Here is a 22213-nt window from a genome sequence, read left to right on the forward strand (position 1 = left end):
ACCCTGATCTCTGTCTCACATGCTACTGAGTCCCTAGTGAAATGGTTATAGATAAACAAAGCTTATAGAGGGGATTCTCACAGGACTGAGCTGAATAAGAAACATCCATAGGACTGTCCAAAGTCTATTCCTGGTGTTGTAAGGAAAATAAAATTATGGAGTTCTGCTGGTAATACTGTGATTACTCACTTTTAACAACTGACGGGGGTATTTCTACTTCTACTATGGGGAAAGCAAATTGCATGTGAGGCACCAAGATCAAGAACGTGAAATTTGAGATTTGTTAAGGTTCTAGTTGCCTATAACTTAAGTTTAGGACATGTTCAGTTTTCTAATAATAATTTTTTCTCTGTTTTGTTGTGGGTTTTTTGCTGTTTTTTTTTATATGAGCAGATGATTTGCAAATGAAGCCCATTTCCTTTGAAAAAGATGATGATAGTAATGGGCATATGGATTTCATAACAGCAGCATCAAACTTGCGAGCCAAGATGTACAACATTGAACCAGCAGATCGGTTCAAAACAAAACGCATTGCTGGAAAGATTATTCCTGCGATTGCAACAGCTACCGCTGCAGTGTCAGGACTGGTCAGTATGCTTTGTAAAATGCTTAAAATGCACATTTCTTTCTTACTGTTCTTTGCCTAAAACCACTGTTGTTTGGATATTGATTAACACTACCCTGGCAGCCTTGTTAAGGAAAAGGGTTTATTTCAAACTCAGCAATCGCTTTATCTACGCTACCAAGAGAAAAGGTCGCTTTTGGTTCTAGGTCTTGTAAGCCCTTGGTGGTTTTATTTTTGACTTGCTGACCAGAAAGAGGAGTTGAAGATCAGCATCTTGGCTTGTTTTCTGCAATGTTTCCTTATGAAATATTTCCACTAGCAGCAACAGATTCTGTTTCTGTGCCATATTGGGTTGCATTTCCAGATGTGATTTACTCTGCTGATTTCAGAAAGGCTGATCTCATTAACAGCTTACTCTGTAGTTGCTAGCCTCTTAACTAAACTAGTTGATAACACAGTACCTAAAACCTGTGTTTGCTCTCATGGAAGTATGGGCTTCTTATTTACTGTAGGTTGCACTGGAACTCATCAAAGTTGTTGGTGGCTACCCAGCTGATGCATACAAGAACTGTTTTCTGAACTTAGCCATTCCCATAATGGTCTTTACAGAAACTGCTGAAGTAAGAAGAACAGAAATCAGGTAGGAATGGCAATGGCAGAAGGGTGGTATTTGGAAACCTGGAAATGAATGCTTAGAAGTTGGTGAGCCATTACAAGTGTGATGTTTGTACAGTTATTAAATCCGGATAACCAGATTAAGGCCTTATGTGCTTGCATATCAGAACTATGATGCAACCACAGTTCATAGTCATATTCCCAATTAGACATTATAGATATTCCAGTTTTGTTTCTTGGTGGGTTTTTTTGTTTGTTTTGTTGTTTTGGTTTTTTCATTGCTGTTGTTGTTCTTTAAACTTGGAAGAACATGAATCACTTAGTGGTTGCAATCAAACTTTACTGCACATTTACTATGTATTTCTAAAGACATAAGTACCGCCAAGGGTGTCCCATACTGCGTTGCTCAAGAACTTACTGTTTTCAAAATGCAGCACATCTTCTGTCCTGTTTTAAAAAGTAGTGGTTTTAAGGGCTTAGTTTTTTTTCCTGTGGAAGCTGTTGCTTGTGAGGCTATAAAAATCCAGGTGAGTTAGATGTGTGGCGTGGTTATTAATGAACATCCTGTCTAGGATGTTTATCTAGACTAGGCATACTTCTGCATCTTAATCAGTACATGAGATAATTTTTAGTAGGTCTGAAAACTCAAAGTTCTTTGTCAGATACTGTGTTTACTCAGAGTTCTTAGTGTGTCTTGTACTTAGGTCAAAGGGCTGGAGAAATGGCAGCAGAGAGGGAAGAGAATTTTGCTCAAGATAAAAGAGCAGGTTGCTATGATACAAAGCAGTTTTTCAGTACACGTTTAAAGGAAGTGCCTGAGTTTGCATTCTATAGTAACAAAAAACTTACTCTTTTAAAACAGAAATGGGTTGTCATTTACAATCTGGGACAGGTGGACAGTTTATGGGAAAGAGGATTTTACTCTGTTGGACTTCATAAATGCTGTCAGAGTAAGTTATCCACTATAATGGTTTAAGACAAGGTGAGAGGACACTGTTTTCTTGGTCTGGGTTGTTGGTTTGGGGTTTTGATTGTGGTTTGGGTTTTTCTTTTATTTTTTAGTTTTACCAAGAGTCAGAGTAATTCTAGAAAGTACTTATGTCAATGGGAATGTCTTTAAGTAAACATGTCCAAACCTATTTTAACATTTTTAATTCGACTGGCTCAAATGTATCATAATAAAACTTCTGTCAATATATACGCATTAGCAAGCTTTCTGGTTGGGATTTTATGGCCTTGAATACTTAGTTGTGGTATTAGCAGTAATAGTATCTGCTGGCTTGTGCAGCTGTCCTAGTCCTCTAATAAGCTTAATTTGTGAATTCCAGGAGAAATATGGAATTGAGCCAACTATGGTTGTACAGGGAGTCAAAATGCTGTATGTTCCTGTGATGCCAGGTCATATTAAAAGATTAAAGCTGACGTAAGTATAACTGGAAAATGGATTGAAGGATGCAATTGCATGTACAAATTATGTTCACTGGTTGTATCATAAAGACTTGTGCCTGACAGTAGTGTTTTCTCTCAAAGTGGTTGCTAGTCATTAATATTCAGGAAAGAAAAGAGGTAATTTCTTCTTTTGCTTTTTTTTTGTGGGGGAAATACAAAAGAGAAAGTGAATTAAATTCTGTAGTGAGGACAGGAGAGTTGCAAAATGCTATTGTAACTGACGAATGCTAGAATGAGAAACCCAAGGAAGTCTGACAGTAAGTTGGGTATTTTGAGGGGTGGGGGGTGAAGAAAGTATCTTGATTCAAGATGAACAAGACTAAGGAAACCTTTTAAACTGGCTTAAAAACTAATGGTGATACTTAGCAACTCACCTCAAAGAATGGGAACACTTACTTAGGAAGAAGTTAATGTATTGGTTGCAGACTGAGATTTCTGGAAGTCTGTTCAGCTCATAGTAATTCCTTGAGATTCTACCTCACTTTAGCCCTTTTAAAAATGAAGGCTTTACACAAGGCTTTACAGTGCCACTTACTGACAGGAAATTGGAGTCTAAAGACAAAGTTTGTGAGGGTATGAGAGCAGAACATTAGTTTTGACTGATAAGCCTTTGCAAAGTAACAGCCAGATCTCACCTAGGTTTGGTTCTGCCTTATATGTTGATTGAACTGTTTTAGGTCAAAATTTGTTCCTCACAGCAGCTGTGAACTGTATGCAGGAAAGTGTTCACAGGCTTTGCTAGAGCAAGTACATCAGTACCATTCTGAAGGTCTGCCAGGAGGTAGTGCCAGGCAAAGTAGTATATGCTATGGACAAGCTACTTCCAACTTCCAGGGAGAGAAGAGCCTCTAGGATGGTCCTGCCTTTAGAATGCCTGGCACATTCTAATAATAATTCACATAAATGTGAATTTATACCCTATCTCAAGGTAAGTTGTTTATATTTCTTCTCCTACAGCTGTAGAAATCATTTTGAGTGGTGTGTGTAATGAAGTCAAAGGCAAGGTGTGAAGCTGGCTTCTTATAAATGTCAGGATTTATAACTCTGAGACCCTGTTCAAGCTTTCCATGTAGTTAGAGCAGCTTGGTGTTCTGTTTACAAACAGTCCCAAAAGCTTTATAAGGAATTCATACAGCAGACTTTGGTCTTGCTTATGTATTTTTTTTCTTAAGGTGTTTAAAATTTTTCTCTCACTGTAATATGACAAGCAGTGCAAGACTCTTGTCTTAATTTCACACTTACAGCACCAACTGGTAGCATACTCCTTAAAAGTAAGTTTTAGAGACATAATTGTCTGCATTCCTCTGTACCTTGGGACTTCCTCATGCGAATGGGAAAGATCTCAGTATCTCTGCTAAGAAGAGGCTAATGCTTTGTGTTCTTGCAAGGGAACAAGGACTTTGGGGGAAGCAGCTTTTTGACCTCTGTGCTAAAGCATAGCCAGAAGTTAAATCCTTCTGTAAGTGACCTATGAGGAATAGAAATGAGTGACTGTGTTTCCCCAGCCTCTTAGCATTTGAGCTCATGAACTAGTGCTCCAAGTTGTCAAGAAAATAATTTTGAGACATCCAAAGATACGTAATGAAAGTGACATTGGTTGACTATCTAGTGTCTGCATTAGAGTGGTTCTCCCTAATAGCATATTAAGAACAGCCTTTATTGGTATCCTGAGAACTTGCACTCCTCCTCATTGACTAGAATCCTGCACAGAAAGCTAAATTTGCTTTGTGCCTCAGTAGGATGCCAAAGAGTAATTATGTTGGTGAATAATCCCATCTGAAACTGGCCATCTTCTCTTCTTTGTTGTACTGAGCACTTGCTAATGAACAATGTAATAGCTCACTAACAGGCTGTGCCTGTCATGAAAGTGTAATACCATTTGCTATACCTCAGGTGGAGGACCAGCTTTTGTTCCAAAATTAAAAGGCAGCTTATACTCCATTTAAATCTGATTTCTAGAATATTGGGCTTCACTGCTGGCAGTGAAATTCATCCTAGCCTGGCCCTGAATTCCCACTGCCAGTCCTCCTTCTGGTATATTAACAAACTGTCCTTCATTTCCTTTTTAGGATGCAAAAGCTTGTGAAACCATCAGCTGACAAGAAGTATGTGGATTTGACAGTGTCATTTGCTCCAGAGACCGATGGAGAGGAAGATTTGCCAGGGCCACCAGTGAGATACTACTTTGTTCAGGAAGACAATTGATGGTAGAGACACAAAAGTCACTCCTGGACCATTTGTTCTGAAAGGAGTGTGCTAATTTTCGGCTATTAAAGATGGTACTATATATTTCTTTTTGGTGAAGCCTTAATTAAAACAAATGGTGAAAATCAGTGGCTTTGCACTGAAGACAAACTGGATTTATGTTTCATCTGCTCCTGTTTTCTTCAAACCTGTTTGCTCAAAGGAGGATTGGTCACTCCATGAGATGGAATGTCCAGTACAGTCCTTACCTTAAAGACAAGATTTGTATTGATTTATGGGGAGCTGAAGAAAGCAAGAAGAATGGTCAACCTAAGAAATGGTTTCCACGTGCAAATTAGGTGCTGCTTAGAGAAGAGTGCAGAAAATGGGGAGACTGCCATTTTATGATACTTCTGGTGTTCTAAGAACATCTTAAATCCATCTCATGTTATTTAATTCTCAAAAATTTCGTTCTTGCCATCTACATGTGAGATTTAATCTATCCAAAAGGTCCAAACTCCCACTAAAAAGCAGATGAGCTGGTTTTATTGTGCTGTTGGTGCTCTCTTCTGAACAGTTAGTGATGCTGAGTGTCAGGGCAGCTACCTTATGTCAGTCTCAGCATGGAAGCGTAGGGAAGCAGGTTGTGACTTCATGAGAGCTGTGTCCATTTACACCTGCTCAGGAGAGCTGGAACTGTTGTTACCTGCACTAAGACTGATTTTTGCAGAATACTGCAATATGAGGAAGGTGAAAATGTATTGGAGAGCTGAGTTAACACTTTCAACATTAAAACTTTATCTTCAGGAAAGAGAAGATGGTTGATGGGTGTAGTGAGCTGAACCCAGAACAATGTGGTTGAGCCTTTCTGGCCTTACCAGATTAAAAACTCTAGCAAATGAGTTTGAAAGGAAGAAAAGGCAAAGGTCTCTGGATGTTTGTCATAGCAAACACTGTTTCTTCAGCTGCTTCTTTTGGTACCATTCCCTTCTAGCAAATGGTTGTGCTGTACACCTGTTCACAGCACGTCTGAATTGCACTGAATACTGAGGCTTTTATCAGTCAGTTACTAGGATATCCAAGTATAAAGAAACTGCTAAATCAGAAATAATTAAGGATGAGCTTTGCTGCTGTGGTGAGGCAGAGGTGTGTTGGAGAAACATCTGTGACACCATCTTATGTTCTCTACCATTTGAACACTGGATAGTTGAACCTGGTAGTTCTGTTTTTTTGGGGTTTTTTTTTGTTTGTTTTTTTTCTTTTTTTCCAATGATAATAGAGTGAGGTTAGAATAAAACTATGAATGGAAAATCTTTTAATGTGTTTAAGCTTTTGAGATTGTGCTTGCACATTATCTCCAGCAGCTGTGGCAAAAGCTATTGACTACTTAGCTATTTATTCTTGATAATAAGTTATTAAGCTTTAGGGATATCTTCACATTAAGATTAGTGATCTTTATTGGTCGGAATTTTAGCTTTCCTTTTTTCCCTTCTCAGTTGTAGTCAAGAATAACAGCTGTTAGGCTAGGAACTTGAACATTGAGACATATGAACTGGATAGAATCAACACAATTATTCCAATATTTGGGATTTAGTCTTACATGCAGAATACCTTCTGGAAGGTGTATATAGTTTTACAGTCAGTCTAAGTTTATAGATATAATTTTTTAGAATAATAATAGCGCTTTTTGAGATACCGAAATGATTTTTCTTTTTTTTTTTCCCCAAGAGCTTTGTTTAGAGAAACTTTTTGAAACAGGAGAAAAGGCTACTACATTTTAGAGTGCAGAGGGAGGCACAAGCAGACAGCATGTTTCTACTTCTAAATAACTAAAATGTACTTCACTGTGGCAGTATTAGAATCTGAACTCAACTGAAATCACTAATTAGTGCTAAGAATTACTTAAAGGTTTAAGTCAAGTCGAAAGCACTGTCAGCTCTCACAATTGGAGACTGGGAAACAAATGAAACCTTGAGTAAGTACACTTTACATTAGTGTGGTGTTAACATCATGCTTATGCTTTTGAAGTAAAGAACATATAAAAATAATAAAGTCTCAGTACTTTGTTAGAATGCCATCTGATAGTCCTCAGGGTTTAAAGTAAATTTTCAGATATAATTAATGGCTTTTATTAATGACAATATGTGAGACCCTTGCCAAAAAGTCCAGGTCGAGGTTGAAAGGGGTTGCAGCCAGAATTTACAGGCATGGCTGTATCTCTGTGCTGCTCTTATTGTGTGTCTCTGTTGAATGGATGTCTGTTCTATGGATGGGTTCTGCTAAGTTAAACAATTGCTGATGGAAAAACTGAACATGCACAATTGCTCTAGGTATTTATTAGCAGACCTTTAAAAGTTTCTGGCTATAAGTTAACCCAAGTAATAACCTAAAGAGGACTTCACATGGAAGAACTGTGGATGTCAAGTGGCTCATTAAAGTTGTTTTTCATGTTTTAAAACTTTCTGAATTGCTGATATGCATAGTGAATGTGAGATGTATATTGAGAAAGTGAATGTACACTGGAGTGGATCAATTCAGGGTGAATTTGGGTTTGATACAGCCCATTTCTCGATCTGCTGCTTTTTATCAAAAGTCTCAGCAGGTGCTAAGCATGATCACACTAAAAGGGCTCAGTCGAACTGGGCAAGTGAATTCAACATGGTGGTCTTCAGATTTCCAGTGTCGTCACTACCAATGCTGGCAGTGCAGAGGCTTGTAGCACTACCTGGGGTCTGGGAGCCACTTTTTCCTTTTTCTCTTTTTTGATTTTTTCCTTTTTTTTTTTTTTTTAATTTTCCCCTTGTAATGAAAGCGTCTGTGTGTCTAAGGCTATTTGATGCTCTATTCCAGCTAGAGATAGCCATCTCCCTGCAGCAGGGAAGCCATTCCACTAGAACACTTTGAGTAGCTTTCCATCAAAATGTTATTAGTTGAAAGAGCAGCTGACTTGCAGAGATGAAGTTTTATTACCAGTATTAAAGCTTTTTCTCACTCAAAAGCTTTCTTACAGAGTTTGCTCATATTTTTACAGAATCATAGAATCATTAGGGTTGGAAAGGACTTCTGGTGATCATCTGCTCATCTGCTCCAACCCCCGAGCAGGTTACACAGGAACATGTCCAGGTGGGTTTTGAATGATTCCAGCGAGGGAGACTCCATGACATCCCTAAGCAGCCTGTTCCAGTGCTCTACCACCTTCAGTGTAAAGAAGTTAATCCGCATGTTGAGATGAAACTTCCTGTGCTTTAGCAGCTATCCAAGAATAATGACATAGAACAATTCTGGCACCAGCTGGGCCTCTGAATGCAGAAACCCTGTCACCTCATCATGGCATCTCACATCCTGAAATAATGTGGGTTTGAACTAGGCAGGGTGTTTGTGTATGTCTGACTAGTATCAAATAAGTAAAGGCTTTAGATAAGTTCATGTTCTTTTTTCTATATGTTTGAAACAATGTAGCTGTAGGGCAGTTGTTTGAAGAAGGAAACCAAATTTCAGTTAAATGCAACTGATTTACTAGCTTAAAAGTTTCATCAATCCCCGTTAACTGTTTTGCAGTTACTGACAGCATGCTCTGCTGAGCACAGTACAGCAGTCTAAACCTTTGTCCAAAGATTGATAAGTTTTGACCAGGTAGCTTTTCAGAGGTTTTTTTTTTTTCGTAAAACATGTATTTTAGTAAACATGTATTTTCATATCCTTTCTGTGGTCGATGAAGTAGCTAGTGTATTTATTCATGCTGCAGAAAGCTTATTGAAGCTCTAGCTGAAAGGTGTCAGGAGGTACAGCACAGATACACAGCAGAAGTGTCTTGCTAATAAGTCCATCATTTTGCATGTCAAAAGTGAGATATGGTGAAGAAGTGTTAATTTCCCACTTCTCACAGCAGCACACAAGTTTCAGTTTCATACTGAGGAAGACCTGCAGCTCTAACCTGATGCATACTGAGCAGCACCATCTTCATAAAATAAGCTTCAGTATTTTCATGAAAAGAAAGTCCTAATGTCTCATGTTGTACTTCTGTAATACAGTGGGTGTGCCTGTATGGTCACCATAATATACTATTCAGAAACACGTGGGCATTCTTTTGAAATAACCTTGACTGCCTGCCACACGTAATAATTTGTGATTCTCAACTGGTATCAAAGAAACATGACAATCAGTCTTGTTCTGGAAATAAGACTAACTCTACATAGAGCACACCCTGTGTGTGCGGTGAAGGTGCTAGCTGCTTCTGTACCTACATTATAGCTGCCTTCAGTTGAGCTGTGTGAATGTTCCCCACCACTGCCAGAGATGTCTGGTTTGTTTTGCTTTTTGCTTTTTTAAAGAAAAGCCAGGCTCTGGAGCTAGTCATCTCCACTAACTGTGAAGGAGTGTAGTTCAGCAGGGCGTACCCATTCCTTAAGCACTTCGCTCAGGACTTGGAAGCTAGAAATACTAAATTTGGATCTTACCTCTTATCACTGAAGTTGCATGTTTTGAAGGCTGATCCTGGTTTCCAAGAAGATGGATGCTGTGCTTAACACAGCAGTTAGGTATGACCAGCAAGTCTCATGCTCTGCTGCCTTCCCTCGTTATCAGTTGTGCAGCCTTGTCCTTCTGCACTCACTGGGGCTCATCTCAGTCCCTGGAGAAGGTAGTTCAGAGAGCTTAATTAACAGGGACGCCAACTTACTTTTGGTTAGTTTCCTGAAGCAGCTCATGGCAGGGTCTGATGAACTGCCCTGCTGGCATGTAGGAGGGGTGGGAATGTTCAGCTGAGCAGAAGGTGTCTCAGTTTGCTTGAATTTATGCCCTCCCTTAGTCGCGTAACATGGAAAATGCCCCAGCTGCCTTACTTGGTGTGTTCCAGGTGTTTTAACGGTTACCTGGCCTTTCGGAGAAACAGGGACCACCAGTTTCAGTTTCCCAGACTTGTGTTTTCTGGGTTTTAGTCTGTGTTGGACTTCTCTGACAGTGCTCAAAGCCCCAGCAGAGGTGAGGCATCCATGCTGTCTCTTTGGGATGCCTGCTGTTACAGGTGAGTAGACAAGAAATGTTTTTTTTAACACAAAGTTTATTGCACTGTGAGGCAGCAACAGAATAGAATCCACAAATACTGCCTAATTTCAATACAGTATTTTTTCCATCACGTTTTGCAGGCAGAGTGTGTCCTCTCTTTGCTGTTCTTGTCCTTTCTTCTTTTTCTCTACTCTGTGCTTCTGTATTTACAGAGATGTAAATGTAGGTATAGTAAAACTGACTTTGCAACCTTGAGTACAGGGCTTGTCATCAACTGCTGAAAAAAGGCAATGAGTTTGATTAGGGATGTGCTGTGAGCATACATGCTATTGTAACATACACAAGCATGTAGGTGTTTACAATTTGTCATAAATAGGTATCTTGGATCAAAAAGCTCATTCTTATTTTCCCAGTTAGTCCACACTAAGTTAAATCACCAGCCCTACTAACAAGAAAAACCAAAGATTTAAGAATCTCACATATACTTCGGGTGGTGTGTCACTAAAGAGTTCAGCATGCATATTGTTCTCTAGTAAACAGAGAATGAATCAAAGCAATATAACCATGTCAAACTTTGCTTTTGGTATAAAAAACTATTGTGATAGCTTCGTTGCCTTTTCACCATGGTGGTAACTATGAAATCAGTCAAACTCAATCTGCATTTAAGTAGCTAATGGTAAATTGCAATGGGATGCTGGAGGTACTGATGATTACTCTGCTGATGAACACTGGTACCCGTACATTTGCTTGGCAAGGTTCGCGATGTCTACTGCTTGCCGAAGTGTATGGATAAGCATCATTTTACGATTATGTTTTTGGGCCGTCTTTTGCAGACACCGTAAGATATTGCGGGTTTTACAACGTTACGTTCTCAAGCGGTTTTTGCTTTTCGTTGAGTTTTTCACTTATAAAGGAAAGCGTACATCACCCTGCGGCGGCTGTCAATGTTCCGTGAGGGCCGCTCCCGGCGCCTCCCCTCAGGGCAGGGCAACGGTCCGCGGAGAAGGGGGTTGTGGCGTGCGTGCGCGCGCGCAGACAAACCAACAGTTCTCATTGGCTCTCGGCGGCCGCCGACCAATGGGGTAGGGGGAAGGGGGCGTGGCCGCTGCGCGCTCTCGGCGCGAAGCCGCCCGAGGTTTGAAAGCGGTGGCGGCGGACGGGGTGTGTGTGTATGTGACGGGGCCGGTGGCGTGGGGACGGGCGACCCCGTCCCGCGGCCCAGATGTCTTCGTCCTCGTCGCGGCAGCCTTGGTTGGTGAGTGGCTGGGTGAGAGGGCGCGGGGGGCAGCGGTGGGAAGGGGAGAGGGCAGTGTCGGGGACAGCGGCTGCTCCCTGCAGTAAAAGTAGGGGTGCGGCCTTCTCCTTACTGGGCCCCTGAGGTGGGGGCGGGGCCGTCCTGCAGCCTCTCACGGCGCGGTGAGGCTTCTCCACAGGGAAGTGAGGCTGGTGTGAGTGCTCTGCTTTCCCTCTTGATCCCGGTTGCTGGCATAAGCTCTTCTGCTCTCAGGGCTTGCTATTGGGACCCCGTTTCTCTTGGGCTTCCTGCAGTTGCTCGTCTTAGAGATCTTCCTTTCATGGGTCAGCGTGTTGAAGTGCTGGAGAGGTACTCACCTTCCTGTAGTTTCTGTCAGAGATACAAGAGGAGCTTAGTGTTTAAAAGCTCTATATGTAGTATAGTATCACGATAAATAAACTGTTAAAAGCTCTTTTAGATCTGTTACAGGAATTGTTCATTTTCTTACGTGAAAGGTTGTTGCCGGTTCGTAGTACCGTGCTCCGCTGCAAGAGAAAGAAGTTTAAGCCTGAGTGACTGCTTTGCTGTGGAGTATGGGTCTGCAGTGTTTCTGAAGTGATGACTCTTGATCAGTGGTTTTCCTGTGTAACCTAGAGTAATGCCAATACGGCCAACTTAGAAAAATATGCTAAATTCTATTGTGTTAGGGCTAGGTAGTTTCCACACTGCATATATGCTCTATTCTAATTTACACAATCGAATAAGAGGTCATGTTTGTTTTTCAGCTAAAATTAGATTTTTTTTTACGCTGTTTTCTTGGCATATTGGTGAAAAACTTCCCTCTGCTTGCTTTAATTTTTCTTGATTTGCCATCGCTTCCTGTTTTTATCCTCTATAGTCTTTGCCTCTTCCGGGGTAATAGATGCTGGAGTCATGTCTGCTATTTGAAAGATACTTGGGGTTTAAGTACATAAAGAAGTGCTGGGAGTAGTTAATGCAGATTTGTTTTCCCATGGAACAGCTGACATGCTGTCATTGCCTGTCAGCCTGGTCTTGCCGGTGGTAAACACAGGGCAAGAATCTCTGTGTAAGCAGTGTTCACAGAGCAGCAGGTGTGTTGTAAGGTTATGTCCTAGCTTGTTTTGTGGTAGTTCGTTCCTTTTCCTTACCTAAAAGATGATTTCTGTAGTTGTCGCAGAAATGTTAACCATTAGTTTGTGACTTCTATTGCGTAAGTCTCCTGTGAGTCTCTCTGAGTTTAAATGCAACAGATGCTTCATGGTTCTTGAGAAAGGCTGAATTTCTGGAAGTTGTTACAGGAATTGTGGCTGCTGTGGTGTTCTTGAAAAAAACAGGGCTGCGGTAACTCCCAGTAGATTCAGATGGATCAAGAATTCCTGACACTGACTTACCTGAGAAGCAGGAGTGTGGTCATTTGCTTGTTTTTCTGTCAGTGGTCACCATGCTTAGTAAAAATTGATTTTTATTTCTTCACAGGCTTGTTATAAAAAAGAGTACAGAGCAAGATTCTGCAATAGAAAAAGGTAATTTGCATTTAACATTTTATTCTTAGATACAATTGTTTGGGAAAATTATGCTGATTTTTTTCTTCATGAGCTTAACATCAAAACTATCGAGTGTATGTTAGTAAGCTTATCACATGTTGTTTCCTAAACTTGTATTTTTCTAGCGGTTAGAGGAGCAAATTGTGCAGGGAGGGGATGAAGTATCAAGGGTTTCCTTTGTATCTCTTTGCTGGGGAAGGAAACTGTGGTGTAGCTATGCCTAAGCTAGCCCATCTAGGATGCCTGAGCACAGAAACAGTAGTCTGTGTAAACATTTTGCCTTTTAGGTGGTAGAAAGATGAAGTGCACATAGAGTTCTAGCTTATTCAGCCCTTGCTGATAAATGTTAAGCACGAGTATTTTCAGTGCTGTAGCTTTCTTTAAAGGCATGTTATAAGTCTGTAAGCTTTTTGTTACTGGAATCCATTTTTAGACATGCATTTCATGGTCTTACCAAACATACCAAATGATCTGTTTTTAAAGGCATATAATAATCATGGAGAAATACTTCATGGCTTTTCTGTTGTTATTTTTCTTTTGAACAACATTTTCTGGCTAGTTCATCACTTTTGGCATTTTCATTTGTGCTGGGGAGATTTGAAATAGCAATCCAAGCAGCTGAGTTGTTTGCTTGCTTACATATTTAATACTGCAAGCTAGTTCTTGCTGCTGAAACTTTTGTAAAAGCACAGAATAACAGAGAAGCAGAGGTGACTCCTTGTATGAAGGGATGGATGCCTATGCATTTAATTTCTGGGTCTGCTGAGGCTGGGTCACTGCAGGCAACATGACTTGAGGACTGATTTTTCAAAAGATGATTTCAAGAGAGAATCTATATTCACAGAATCATAGAATAGTTAGAGTTGGTAAGGACCTTAAGATCATCTAGTTCCAACCCCCCTGCCATGATGGGCAGGGATGCCTTACCCTAGACCCTGTCTCCCAAGGCTCTGTCTAACCTGGCTTTGAGCACTGCCAGGAATGGAGCATTCACCACTTCTTTGGACAACCCATTCCAGTGCTTCACCACCCTTACAGTAAAGAACTTCTTCCTTATATCCAACCTGAACTTCCCTAGTTGAAGTCTGAACCCATTACCCGTTGTCCTATTGCTACAGTCCCTGATGAAGTGTCCCTCTCCAGCACAAAGCTTTTCTACCTGAGAGCTGTTGCAGTACTTATGTGTTTTATGTAGAGAGATTTCTTAATTTTCATTGTATCCTGTGTCAGTGGGTCTTTTTCTCCTGGAATCCTTAGTTAGACAGGTTTCTTTGCAGGTATCTGTTCATGGAAATGGTAGGTAAAAGATGTTAAATTTGGGACTAGTAGAAATAATAATCTAAAATATTAAGCAGTAAGAACTTTACAGCTTTTTTATTGCTGGGATAAGAACATTTAGTATTTCTAATTGAAAATGTTTGGCTTTTTTTCCCCTCTTCTTTCTAGAAATAAGATCACTGTAGAACCAGGTCAAAACGTACTGAAACTCATACAGGATGGTTTTGAAAGTAAGCTTTGATTTGGTGTTTTGTTTAATTTGTTGGTTAAAAAAAAATAAAAAAATCTTCCTTGTATTATATTTAATGGTCAATAGATAATGGTAATAAAAATAGAGATAAAATGAGTAAAAATAAAATCTTTTTCACAGTCTTTAAAAGCATTCCCCAGACACTTAGAACTGTGTCTTAGCTGTCTTATAAAGGTAATCATTTTCCTGAGTAGCTGGTTCCTTTCTTTTTTGCATTTATGTGACCTTAATAAGCCTTAAGAACTTGTTGAAATAAGTAAAACCTTGACAACTCCAAGAATCCCTTATTTATAGTTTTTTCTTATAGGTTGTGGCAATGATCTTAAAATTACCTCTTCAAGTCCAGTGCATTGCTCAACTCCCATTGTCAGAAATGACAACACGCCTACAAGCGTAAGTTAGTTATAGCAGGGTCACAATGTAGTGTTGGGTACAGTTTTACTTGGGTACAAGTTTAGCTCTGCATGAGTGTTGTATGAATAAGTTCCATGTGTCACTTGAATTAGTATATAGGCTATAATTTAATCTTCTGTTATAGTTGTTGGTAATGCTTTTTTCTCAGTTTGTTGTGCTACAATAGTAAAATCCTATAACTAGATTTATTTAATAGCTTATTTTCTTGGGTTTTTTTGCTAATAAAAGCTTTTTCAGCTTTTTGCTAGGGTACTAAAATCTCTCATGATCTTAGGTTGAAGCATCTGCCTTTTAACTGGTGGTGGGTAAGGCTGTTTTGGACTCCTTTGGAGTTGATTTCAGACACTTTGCCAGATATATGGACACAGTTCTTAGGTATCCAGCGAATAGCAAAATTGAAAGATGGTTCTTGTAGCTTGTGGACTCCTGATAAAGTTACCTGTACAATGACTTCGTATATCTGTAACTTTGTTGAAGAGAGGAGACAAGCCAAAGGTCTTGTTCATGTGCTGACAGAGTTATGTTAATAATCTAGTTTGTCTGTTCAGTTTTAATGTTTTGATTCTAGTAGTGTTTTCTAAAAATAGGATATTCTATTAACAGCAGTGTTAAGAGCATGCATCCTTTATAATGGTGATTGTTTACTTCAGTCTGATGTCAGAATCCTGCATAATCTCAAACTGATTCTTGCAAAACCTCAGCCTGACTTAATGAAGATGAATTAAATTATTTAGATTAATTCACTCTAGTGAAAAGAGTAAATAGGTTGCCTGTGGGGTAGCAGTTGTCTGTTCAAAGCTGCAAATCAATTGTTACCTTGCCTACTGTTTTACCTGTTTGAAATTTACAGTTAGTTTTAGAAAGTGTTAAGTGATAGAAAATGGAAGTGTTTAGTTAGAGTAGAAGTATGCTTCAAATGAGTAAAAATTAAGAGAAGGAAATTATATTGTGTTCTGTAGAAATTTATATACCTATCAAAACACTGTTGCTATATCAAATATTTTACTTTATCTTATTATTTGCTATCAACTATGCAGTCAACGGGAAGCTTAACTAAATCTGTGGAAAGAGCCTTTAATTCTGCAGTGTCCTTACCTACATCACAACTAGAACCAGTCAACAACAAAGGTTGGTAGCTCTATTATTGAATTAAGTTTTTTATTTTGGGTAACTTTTGTGGGTTTTTTTTAAGGTTTTGAGTAGAAGAATTAAACCTATTTTATTTATACAGCAGGATGGTCACATGAATCACCTCTGAAGCCTGTAATATGTGATTATGTAGCTGCTTCTAAAACCCCAGGGTCTCCAGTGTCTAAAGAAAAAACAAACGAAACATTAAAAGATGTTGAAGCTCTTCACAAAAGTCATGATGTGCCTTTGGACCCTGAGGATGATCAGGGGCCAATTAGATTGCTTCTTCTGGAGGAAGCAAAAGGTCCTCCTGCACATACGTAAGTAGATCTGAATGTGGTGGTGGTATCATGTGTGTTTTCCCCCCTCAGGGTAAATTAACATGGTGGTTTCAATTATTTATGAGTTCAGATTTTGAGGTAATAAAAAAATAATTCCAAGCTTTTGAGAAAATTTTCATGTTTGGGTTTAGAAAGAGCAGAATTGTTTATTATTAAATATTCTGGTGATAAGGGTTAATTCCCAGAAGTGCACGACCCAAGTACAGGAAGCATGTTAGAACAGATTGACTCCTTTTTCACAGAAAGTGCCCCAAATTGTCAGCTTCTCAAGTAGTTGAGACTTTTTCAGTGAGTCCAATGACAGTTAAAAAATCTGTTAAAGTAGAGATGAGTAGTCATTGTTCCTCTCACTGAATATACTGATGCTTTAAGCAAAGTAGAACAGCTTCAATTTGATCATTACCTCCTCTCTGGAAAATCTGAAGTCCAGCTGCTAGAGTGGCCAGGTGTTCCTGCAAATTACCAAATGGAAGCTCACTCATGAGAAGTGAGACACTGTCTGTAGGAGAAAATGAGAGCATCTGTCCATCCATGCGAGGCTTAATGTGCACTCAGAATTTATAACATATTTGAATGCTGTTTCTCAAATACAGATTACATTTTCATGGCCAAAATGCTTCTGCTGCAGTGAAGAGCCACATGGAAGTTGAAAATCTGGGAGGACCTCAGACTGGAAGAGATGAGCAGGTTGTTCTTAGGGATGGAAGAGAATGTATTGCTATGTCTTCTGTACGGAAAAAGAAGTCTTTCTCTTCAGTTATCGTAGCAACTGTAGCAACAGAAACACTTGGAAAAAGGTTTGTATTGAGGCTTAATAGGGAATGTAATTTGCTAGTAGAATAACTCAGTCCTGAGTACTGGTGCAACATCCTTTTACCTGGAAACATGGTCTGGGAGAAACATTGATCTATCCCCAAAGCATACTGAAAAATGCCTCTTGAGAAAGGGTTTGAATAATTGTTTCAGAGTTCTGTGCTGTTAGGATTTAACAGTGCTGTTGCTTTTGTCTGCAAGTAAGATAGTGTGTAGCTATTAAATAGCGTTTCAGATCGAGCCTGAGATGTTTTGATAGGTAGGTTGGAGAATTCAGAAAAAACATTACATGATTCTGAAGTCAACAGTTATCAAACAGACTTTTTCAAAGCTAATATGGAGCTGACCAGTTAGATAGGAAGCTGACTATCTAGCATCTGAGAAATAATGAGGTGTGCATACAAGCACAAAGCAGGAAGAAGCAGACCTTGTGTTCTCTTTGGAAGCTAAAGAGCAGTGAATTATGAACTTTATAGTAATCCTTCTGAGGAATGTCTTATAGTATGTTTCGGTGTTCTAGAGTCGATAGATTTACGAGATTTTGATTCATTTTTTCTCCCCACATGATGTGAATACTTTGTCTCTCCTTTCTTTAGGTATTCAGCCTCAGTATCACCTCCATCACCTCCTCCTGTGAAAGATCAAGATATAGAAAATGAATGTGATTTTTTCATTGGTGAATCATATAATGCATCTTTTAATTCTTTCTTTTCAATACCCCGTACGAACAAAAAATCAAGAAAAGCTAGCTCTGCAACTCCTGTTTCTAAGTTTCAGCCCTCTGAAAAGATGACAGAGGGTAAAAAAAGCAAGAACAGAAAAGCACAGGTTGAAGTACTTACTAAACAGAAAATGGATGATTTGGACATCAGAATACATCATTTGAAAGGAACATCAGAATCAGATTCCATCTCTGACAGTGAAGGAAAGGTTCTTAAATCTCAAAGGCAAAACATTACTCATATGGAAAAGGAGAACACAGAGGGTAAGAAAGGCAAGAAGAGAAAAGTACAGGGTGAAGCACTTACTAAACAGAAAATGAGTCTTTTGGACGTCAAAATGCATGAATTAAAAGGAACATCAGAATCTGATTCCGTCTCTGACAGTGAAGGAAAGGTTCTTAAATCTCAAAGGCAAAACATAGCTCATATGGAAAAGGAGAACACTGAGGGTAAGAAAGGCAAGAAGAGGAAAGTACAGGTTGAAGCACTTGCTAAACAGAAAGTGGATGTTTTGGACGTCAGAATGCATGAATTAGAAGGAACATCAGAATTGGATTCCATCTCTGGCAGTGAAGGAAGGGTTCTTAAATCTCAACGGCAAAACATCACTCATATGGAAAAGGAGAACACTGAGGGTAAGAAAGGCAAGAAGAGAAAAGTACAGGTTGAAGCATGTACTAAACAGAAAATGGACGATTTGGATGTCAGGATGCATGAATTAGAAGGAACATCAGAATCAGATTCCATCTCTGACAGTGAAGGAAAGGTTCTTAAATCTCAAAGGCAAAATGCTACTCCTATGGGTAAGTTATTTAAACAGATCTTTAGTCTTCTTCCTGGTTGTATGGCTGGATTTTTTTTTTGTTGTGGTTTATTTGGAAATAAGGGTAAAATCGATGAGAGACGTTAATGGATTCCCAATTGATGTTTCAGTTGCGGTTAAGTGTGGGTGTGTAGAAGGTCGTGAGACAGTGTCTTTACACCCCACCCCCTATCCAGCACTTTCTGTTAAGACATTAAAATAAGTTAGCAGTGTTGTCTTATCTTACAAACAAAGAAGGTAGCTACCCAAAAGCTTTTTCTCCTCTCTGTGTAGAAGGGAAGCTTGAACTGGTGGAGATCAGTTTTTAAGGATTATTTGTGAAGAGTTTTGTAGCAGGAAACACTAAAAACTGTAAAACAGACTGAATGTAACGTTTCTGCTGGTTTTTGTCTGCTGGGAAGTATGCTGAAAATTCTGTTTTTAATTTTTTTATATACTGCAGAGAAAGCCTTCTTTTAAGCATCAGGGAAAAATCTGCTTTTGTGATACTTTTTAAAAATTATTATTATTCTTTGGTTTATTTTTCTGTTCAGTTATTAAATTGTGTATTTATAGGTTTAATGAGAAAAGATACTGATGTCCAACTGTTTTGTGTATTGATAGGAAAGACTAAAAAGGATGCACTTAATCAAAGATCTCCAAACAAGGAAAATGAGACATCCTGGAAACCAGAAGCCAAAAAAAATATGTTGTCAGAGTCTGGACTGGAAACAAAAGCATGTGATGGAGAGCAGTGTAAAACAATGGTGATGCCAAGTGAGAGTTCACTTATGTCCTCAGCTGAGCACCAGCAAGAGCGGTCTCTGTCTTCAAAAGAGAATCTCAAGTCTTCCAGGAATCCGTGGTCAGCCTCAAAAGCTGCTCAGCATTTAGTTCACAAGAAACAATCTGTTAAGCAGAAGCATCCAGGGGGTACAGTAACTAAGAGACTGGCAGGAAGTCCGAGGAAGAAGCTTAAAAAAACTGGCCAGAAAAGTAGGGGGAAAAAGACTCAGTTACAAAGAAAGGATATTTCTCACAATGTAGACAGTGAAGAAGAGCTTGAAAGAGAGCCTGAAAAATTGGATGAGGTGTTTGCCTCATTCCTGCATCAGGAATTAGAGACTTCTGTGATTCAGAACTTGGCTAAGTCTGAAAAGCCTAAAAATGTATTGCAGACATTGGAGTCCACTGGTGGTGCAAATTACAAAACTCCTGTAAAAGCAGTACAGCATGTCACAGGCAGTGTGAAGAATTCTGAAAAGAAACTGCTGTCAGCTAAGTCTTCAGGGAAGACACCCAAAAGGAGTCACTGCAGAAACAGTGAAGGTTTTTGTTCAGGCCCTGAGGACAATGAGTCTCAAATTGATTCTGGCAACACTTCTGTACAGGAAAGTACAAAGGAAAACCACAAGTTACCAGATGTGAAAATAAAAAGTAACAAAAGAAAGCATTACCCACAACACAGACAAAAGTATGTATATTTATGTAATTCCTTACAAGTGCAGTATAACTTGGTAGATAATTAAATGCATCTTGTGTTAACTTTTAAGCAGTAATCACCAAACTGAATAGCTAATAGGGAAACCAAATGGTGTAATCAAAATCCTGGTCACAAAGGTGGGTGCCAAATCTGGTGTCTGCTTCTACATAAGGAAACTTGTGCTGGATTTTTTAGTGTGTTCCTTTGAGACTTGAGTAGCAGATCCAGTTCAAAACCAGATACAGTGAAAGGCCCCCCCACATGTGCACACAAGCCCACCACCTGTAGAATGACTTCACTGTCAGGTTTGTTTCTTTGTTTATAAACAGAGAAAATAGTGTTTTAACTCTTCAATTATATTTATTTCTGAAGAATTAACTTTACTACTGATTGGTAATTAAAAGAGTAAGTCTGTTTAACCAGTCTAATTGAGATTTTAATCGCTGCTCTTTGCAGTGCTTTTTAATTATTTTTTATTAATGAATCTGTCCAGTACATAGTATTATTGACATACAGGTTTCTTTTAGTAAGCAAAATTGACTTAACAGTAAACGTAATAATAATACATTTTTCTATTCTAGAGATTCCATTGCAGCTCTGAACCCTACATGTCATGAAAGGTGATTTCCTGAGCTGTCTGTAAAATTAGCATTGAATCTCAGTTCTGCCCCACTGAGACAGAATAGCTGTTTGGTACTACTGCTGTGTTTTGTGTTCTGCTATTGAAGAACCTAGTAGAAAGGAATTGTGATTCATGCACTAGGTGTTTAAATACCACGCTAATACAGTTAATAAGCTAATAAAAAGTCATAGTAAGTTACTTGCCTTTGAGGATTTTTTTTCCTTTGAGGCTTGCTTCCACATTAGTGCATCATTTTTGAACAGAAATACTAGTGCTCCTAGAAATAACTACTGTATTAAAGTTGCTGTTAAGCAGAGTATGGAACTGTATCTATATCCTGCTTATATGTATACAATCCAGACTCTTGTTTGTGCATGTAGCTATGCATATACCTTCTCCTTCATGGGATGGGAACTTAATAACAAACAGGAGTGGTCATCTGTGAATATATTAAATTTTTACATTATAATTCCACTGAAAGTTTTAATTTAGTGAACCTATTCCTGACTTGGACATATTTGTAGTGCAGCTTTGCAAATCTAGCATTGAAATGCACCTTTTGGAGGATCACCCCTGAACTTCATTGGCATGGTAAAAGCAGTGAAGCACAGCAGATGGTGGAAAAGTTAGGGATACTAGTGCTAAGGTTCTGAGAGATGTTCTGTTAGAAGTGATTTGATTGCTAGAGAATCTTTGGTGGAGTTACGTATATGTTAATTATTGTCATTTTATGTGGAAAATTTTATGTCAGAATGCGTTCTACAAATTCCAATTGCAAACTGTTTTACTGTCCTTTCTTTACATTATGCAAATTATTCTTTAAAGCAGTTCTGTAATCATGTTCTGTGGAAAATAGTTTGGAAGGTAGTGCTACAGAGGAGAGGAGAAGGTCTGTTTTTTCTCAAAGGGAGAAAAAAGAAGAAATTGATAAAAGAGTTTTAAGAAACCTGTTTAGAGGGAAGGTGTGAACACTAGTTTGGCTGCCTGATGACCAAGTAGAGAAGTAATCGATGAATTTCAGACCTGTGACTCCTAACTAGCAGTCATTTGCTTCAGTGTCTACTCAGTACAGACAAGTTGAGAAGGAAAAAAGAAACATCTCATGTGATCTGAAAAAAAATCCCTTAAATTTGCTGGTTTTGGTAGTGCTGTAATGTTCCTTTGCCATTTAACATATTCAAGTGGTGTATTTTTTTTTCCTTGTAGCAGGCCTGTTCTAGAACATTGTGATAAATTTGCTTCCAGAAGTCAGTCTTGTGAACAGGATAATACATCTTCAGGTAATGTTTAAAGTTATTGTCTTTCATTTTATGTATAAGCTTCTTATAAGTTGTATTTCATGGTTTAGTAATTTCTTAATGTTGTACTCTGCTTGTTCAGGATAAGAAATGCAGATTGTAATGGCTCTGGTCACCTCTGCCAAAATCCATGATACAGTATTCAGGCTTTACCATGTGTTAGCTTTGGAGGCACAAGTACTGTGTGGTTTGGCATTAGGCCTGCCAGGATGAAGTTATCCTTCCAGAATACTTTAAATACATTTTTTAGGCTTGGTTTGTACCAGTTTGGTGTGTTGCCATGTGATGGTACTTGATCATTTCAGGCCGAATTGTACTTCTTTATGGAATCATGGCTGGTTTGCCTAAAAATACTTTGCTTTTTTATCTTTTAGGTTCCCCCACGTAAGTTGCACATATTATGGTAATGAATATGAACCGTAGGGACAGGAAGTCTTTTTGTT

The 22213-nt window shown here is 38.9% G+C and overlaps 2 protein-coding genes across 5 annotated transcripts in view; both read left to right on the forward strand.

Moving 5' to 3' along the window:
• UBA6 (ubiquitin like modifier activating enzyme 6) overlaps positions 1 to 4989 on the forward strand; it is a 28562-nt gene extending 23573 nt beyond the window's left edge. Inside the window, exons 30-35 of one of the 2 annotated variants that reach the window (XM_031048502.2) lie at positions 394 to 587; positions 1078 to 1205; positions 2043 to 2130; positions 2509 to 2603; positions 3464 to 3557; positions 4699 to 4989. In XM_031048502.2, the coding sequence (XP_030904362.2) occupies positions 394 to 587; positions 1078 to 1205; positions 2043 to 2130; positions 2509 to 2603; positions 3464 to 3557; positions 4699 to 4728 (629 nt within the window). In that variant the 3' untranslated portion in view covers positions 4729 to 4989. The remainder of the gene's footprint in view (positions 1 to 393; positions 588 to 1077; positions 1206 to 2042; positions 2131 to 2508; positions 2604 to 3463; positions 3558 to 4698) is intronic. The other variant, XM_005148612.3, reaches the window with a different exon arrangement.
• Positions 4990 to 10995: 6006 nt separating this feature from the next.
• CENPC (centromere protein C) overlaps positions 10996 to 22213 on the forward strand; it is a 28210-nt gene continuing 16992 nt past the window's right edge. Inside the window, exons 1-11 of one of the 3 annotated variants that reach the window (XM_031048572.2) lie at positions 10996 to 11072; positions 12549 to 12595; positions 14063 to 14124; positions 14452 to 14537; positions 15596 to 15686; positions 15790 to 16009; positions 16624 to 16827; positions 17440 to 17736; positions 18295 to 18368; positions 18992 to 19841; positions 21679 to 21752. In XM_031048572.2, the coding sequence (XP_030904432.2) occupies positions 11040 to 11072; positions 12549 to 12595; positions 14063 to 14124; positions 14452 to 14537; positions 15596 to 15686; positions 15790 to 16009; positions 16624 to 16827; positions 17440 to 17736; positions 18295 to 18368; positions 18992 to 19841; positions 21679 to 21752 (2038 nt within the window). In that variant the 5' untranslated portion in view covers positions 10996 to 11039. Of the gene's footprint in view, positions 11073 to 12548; positions 12596 to 14062; positions 14125 to 14451; positions 14538 to 15595; positions 15687 to 15789; positions 16010 to 16623; positions 16828 to 17439; positions 18369 to 18991; positions 19842 to 21678; positions 21753 to 22213 lie in introns of all 3 variants that reach the window. The other 2 variants (XM_031048570.2, XM_031048571.2) reach the window with 2 other exon arrangements.

This window comes from Melopsittacus undulatus, chromosome 7 (genome assembly GCF_012275295.1).
Source record: "Melopsittacus undulatus isolate bMelUnd1 chromosome 7, bMelUnd1.mat.Z, whole genome shotgun sequence".
Taxonomy (NCBI): Eukaryota; Metazoa; Chordata; class Aves; order Psittaciformes; family Psittaculidae; genus Melopsittacus; species Melopsittacus undulatus.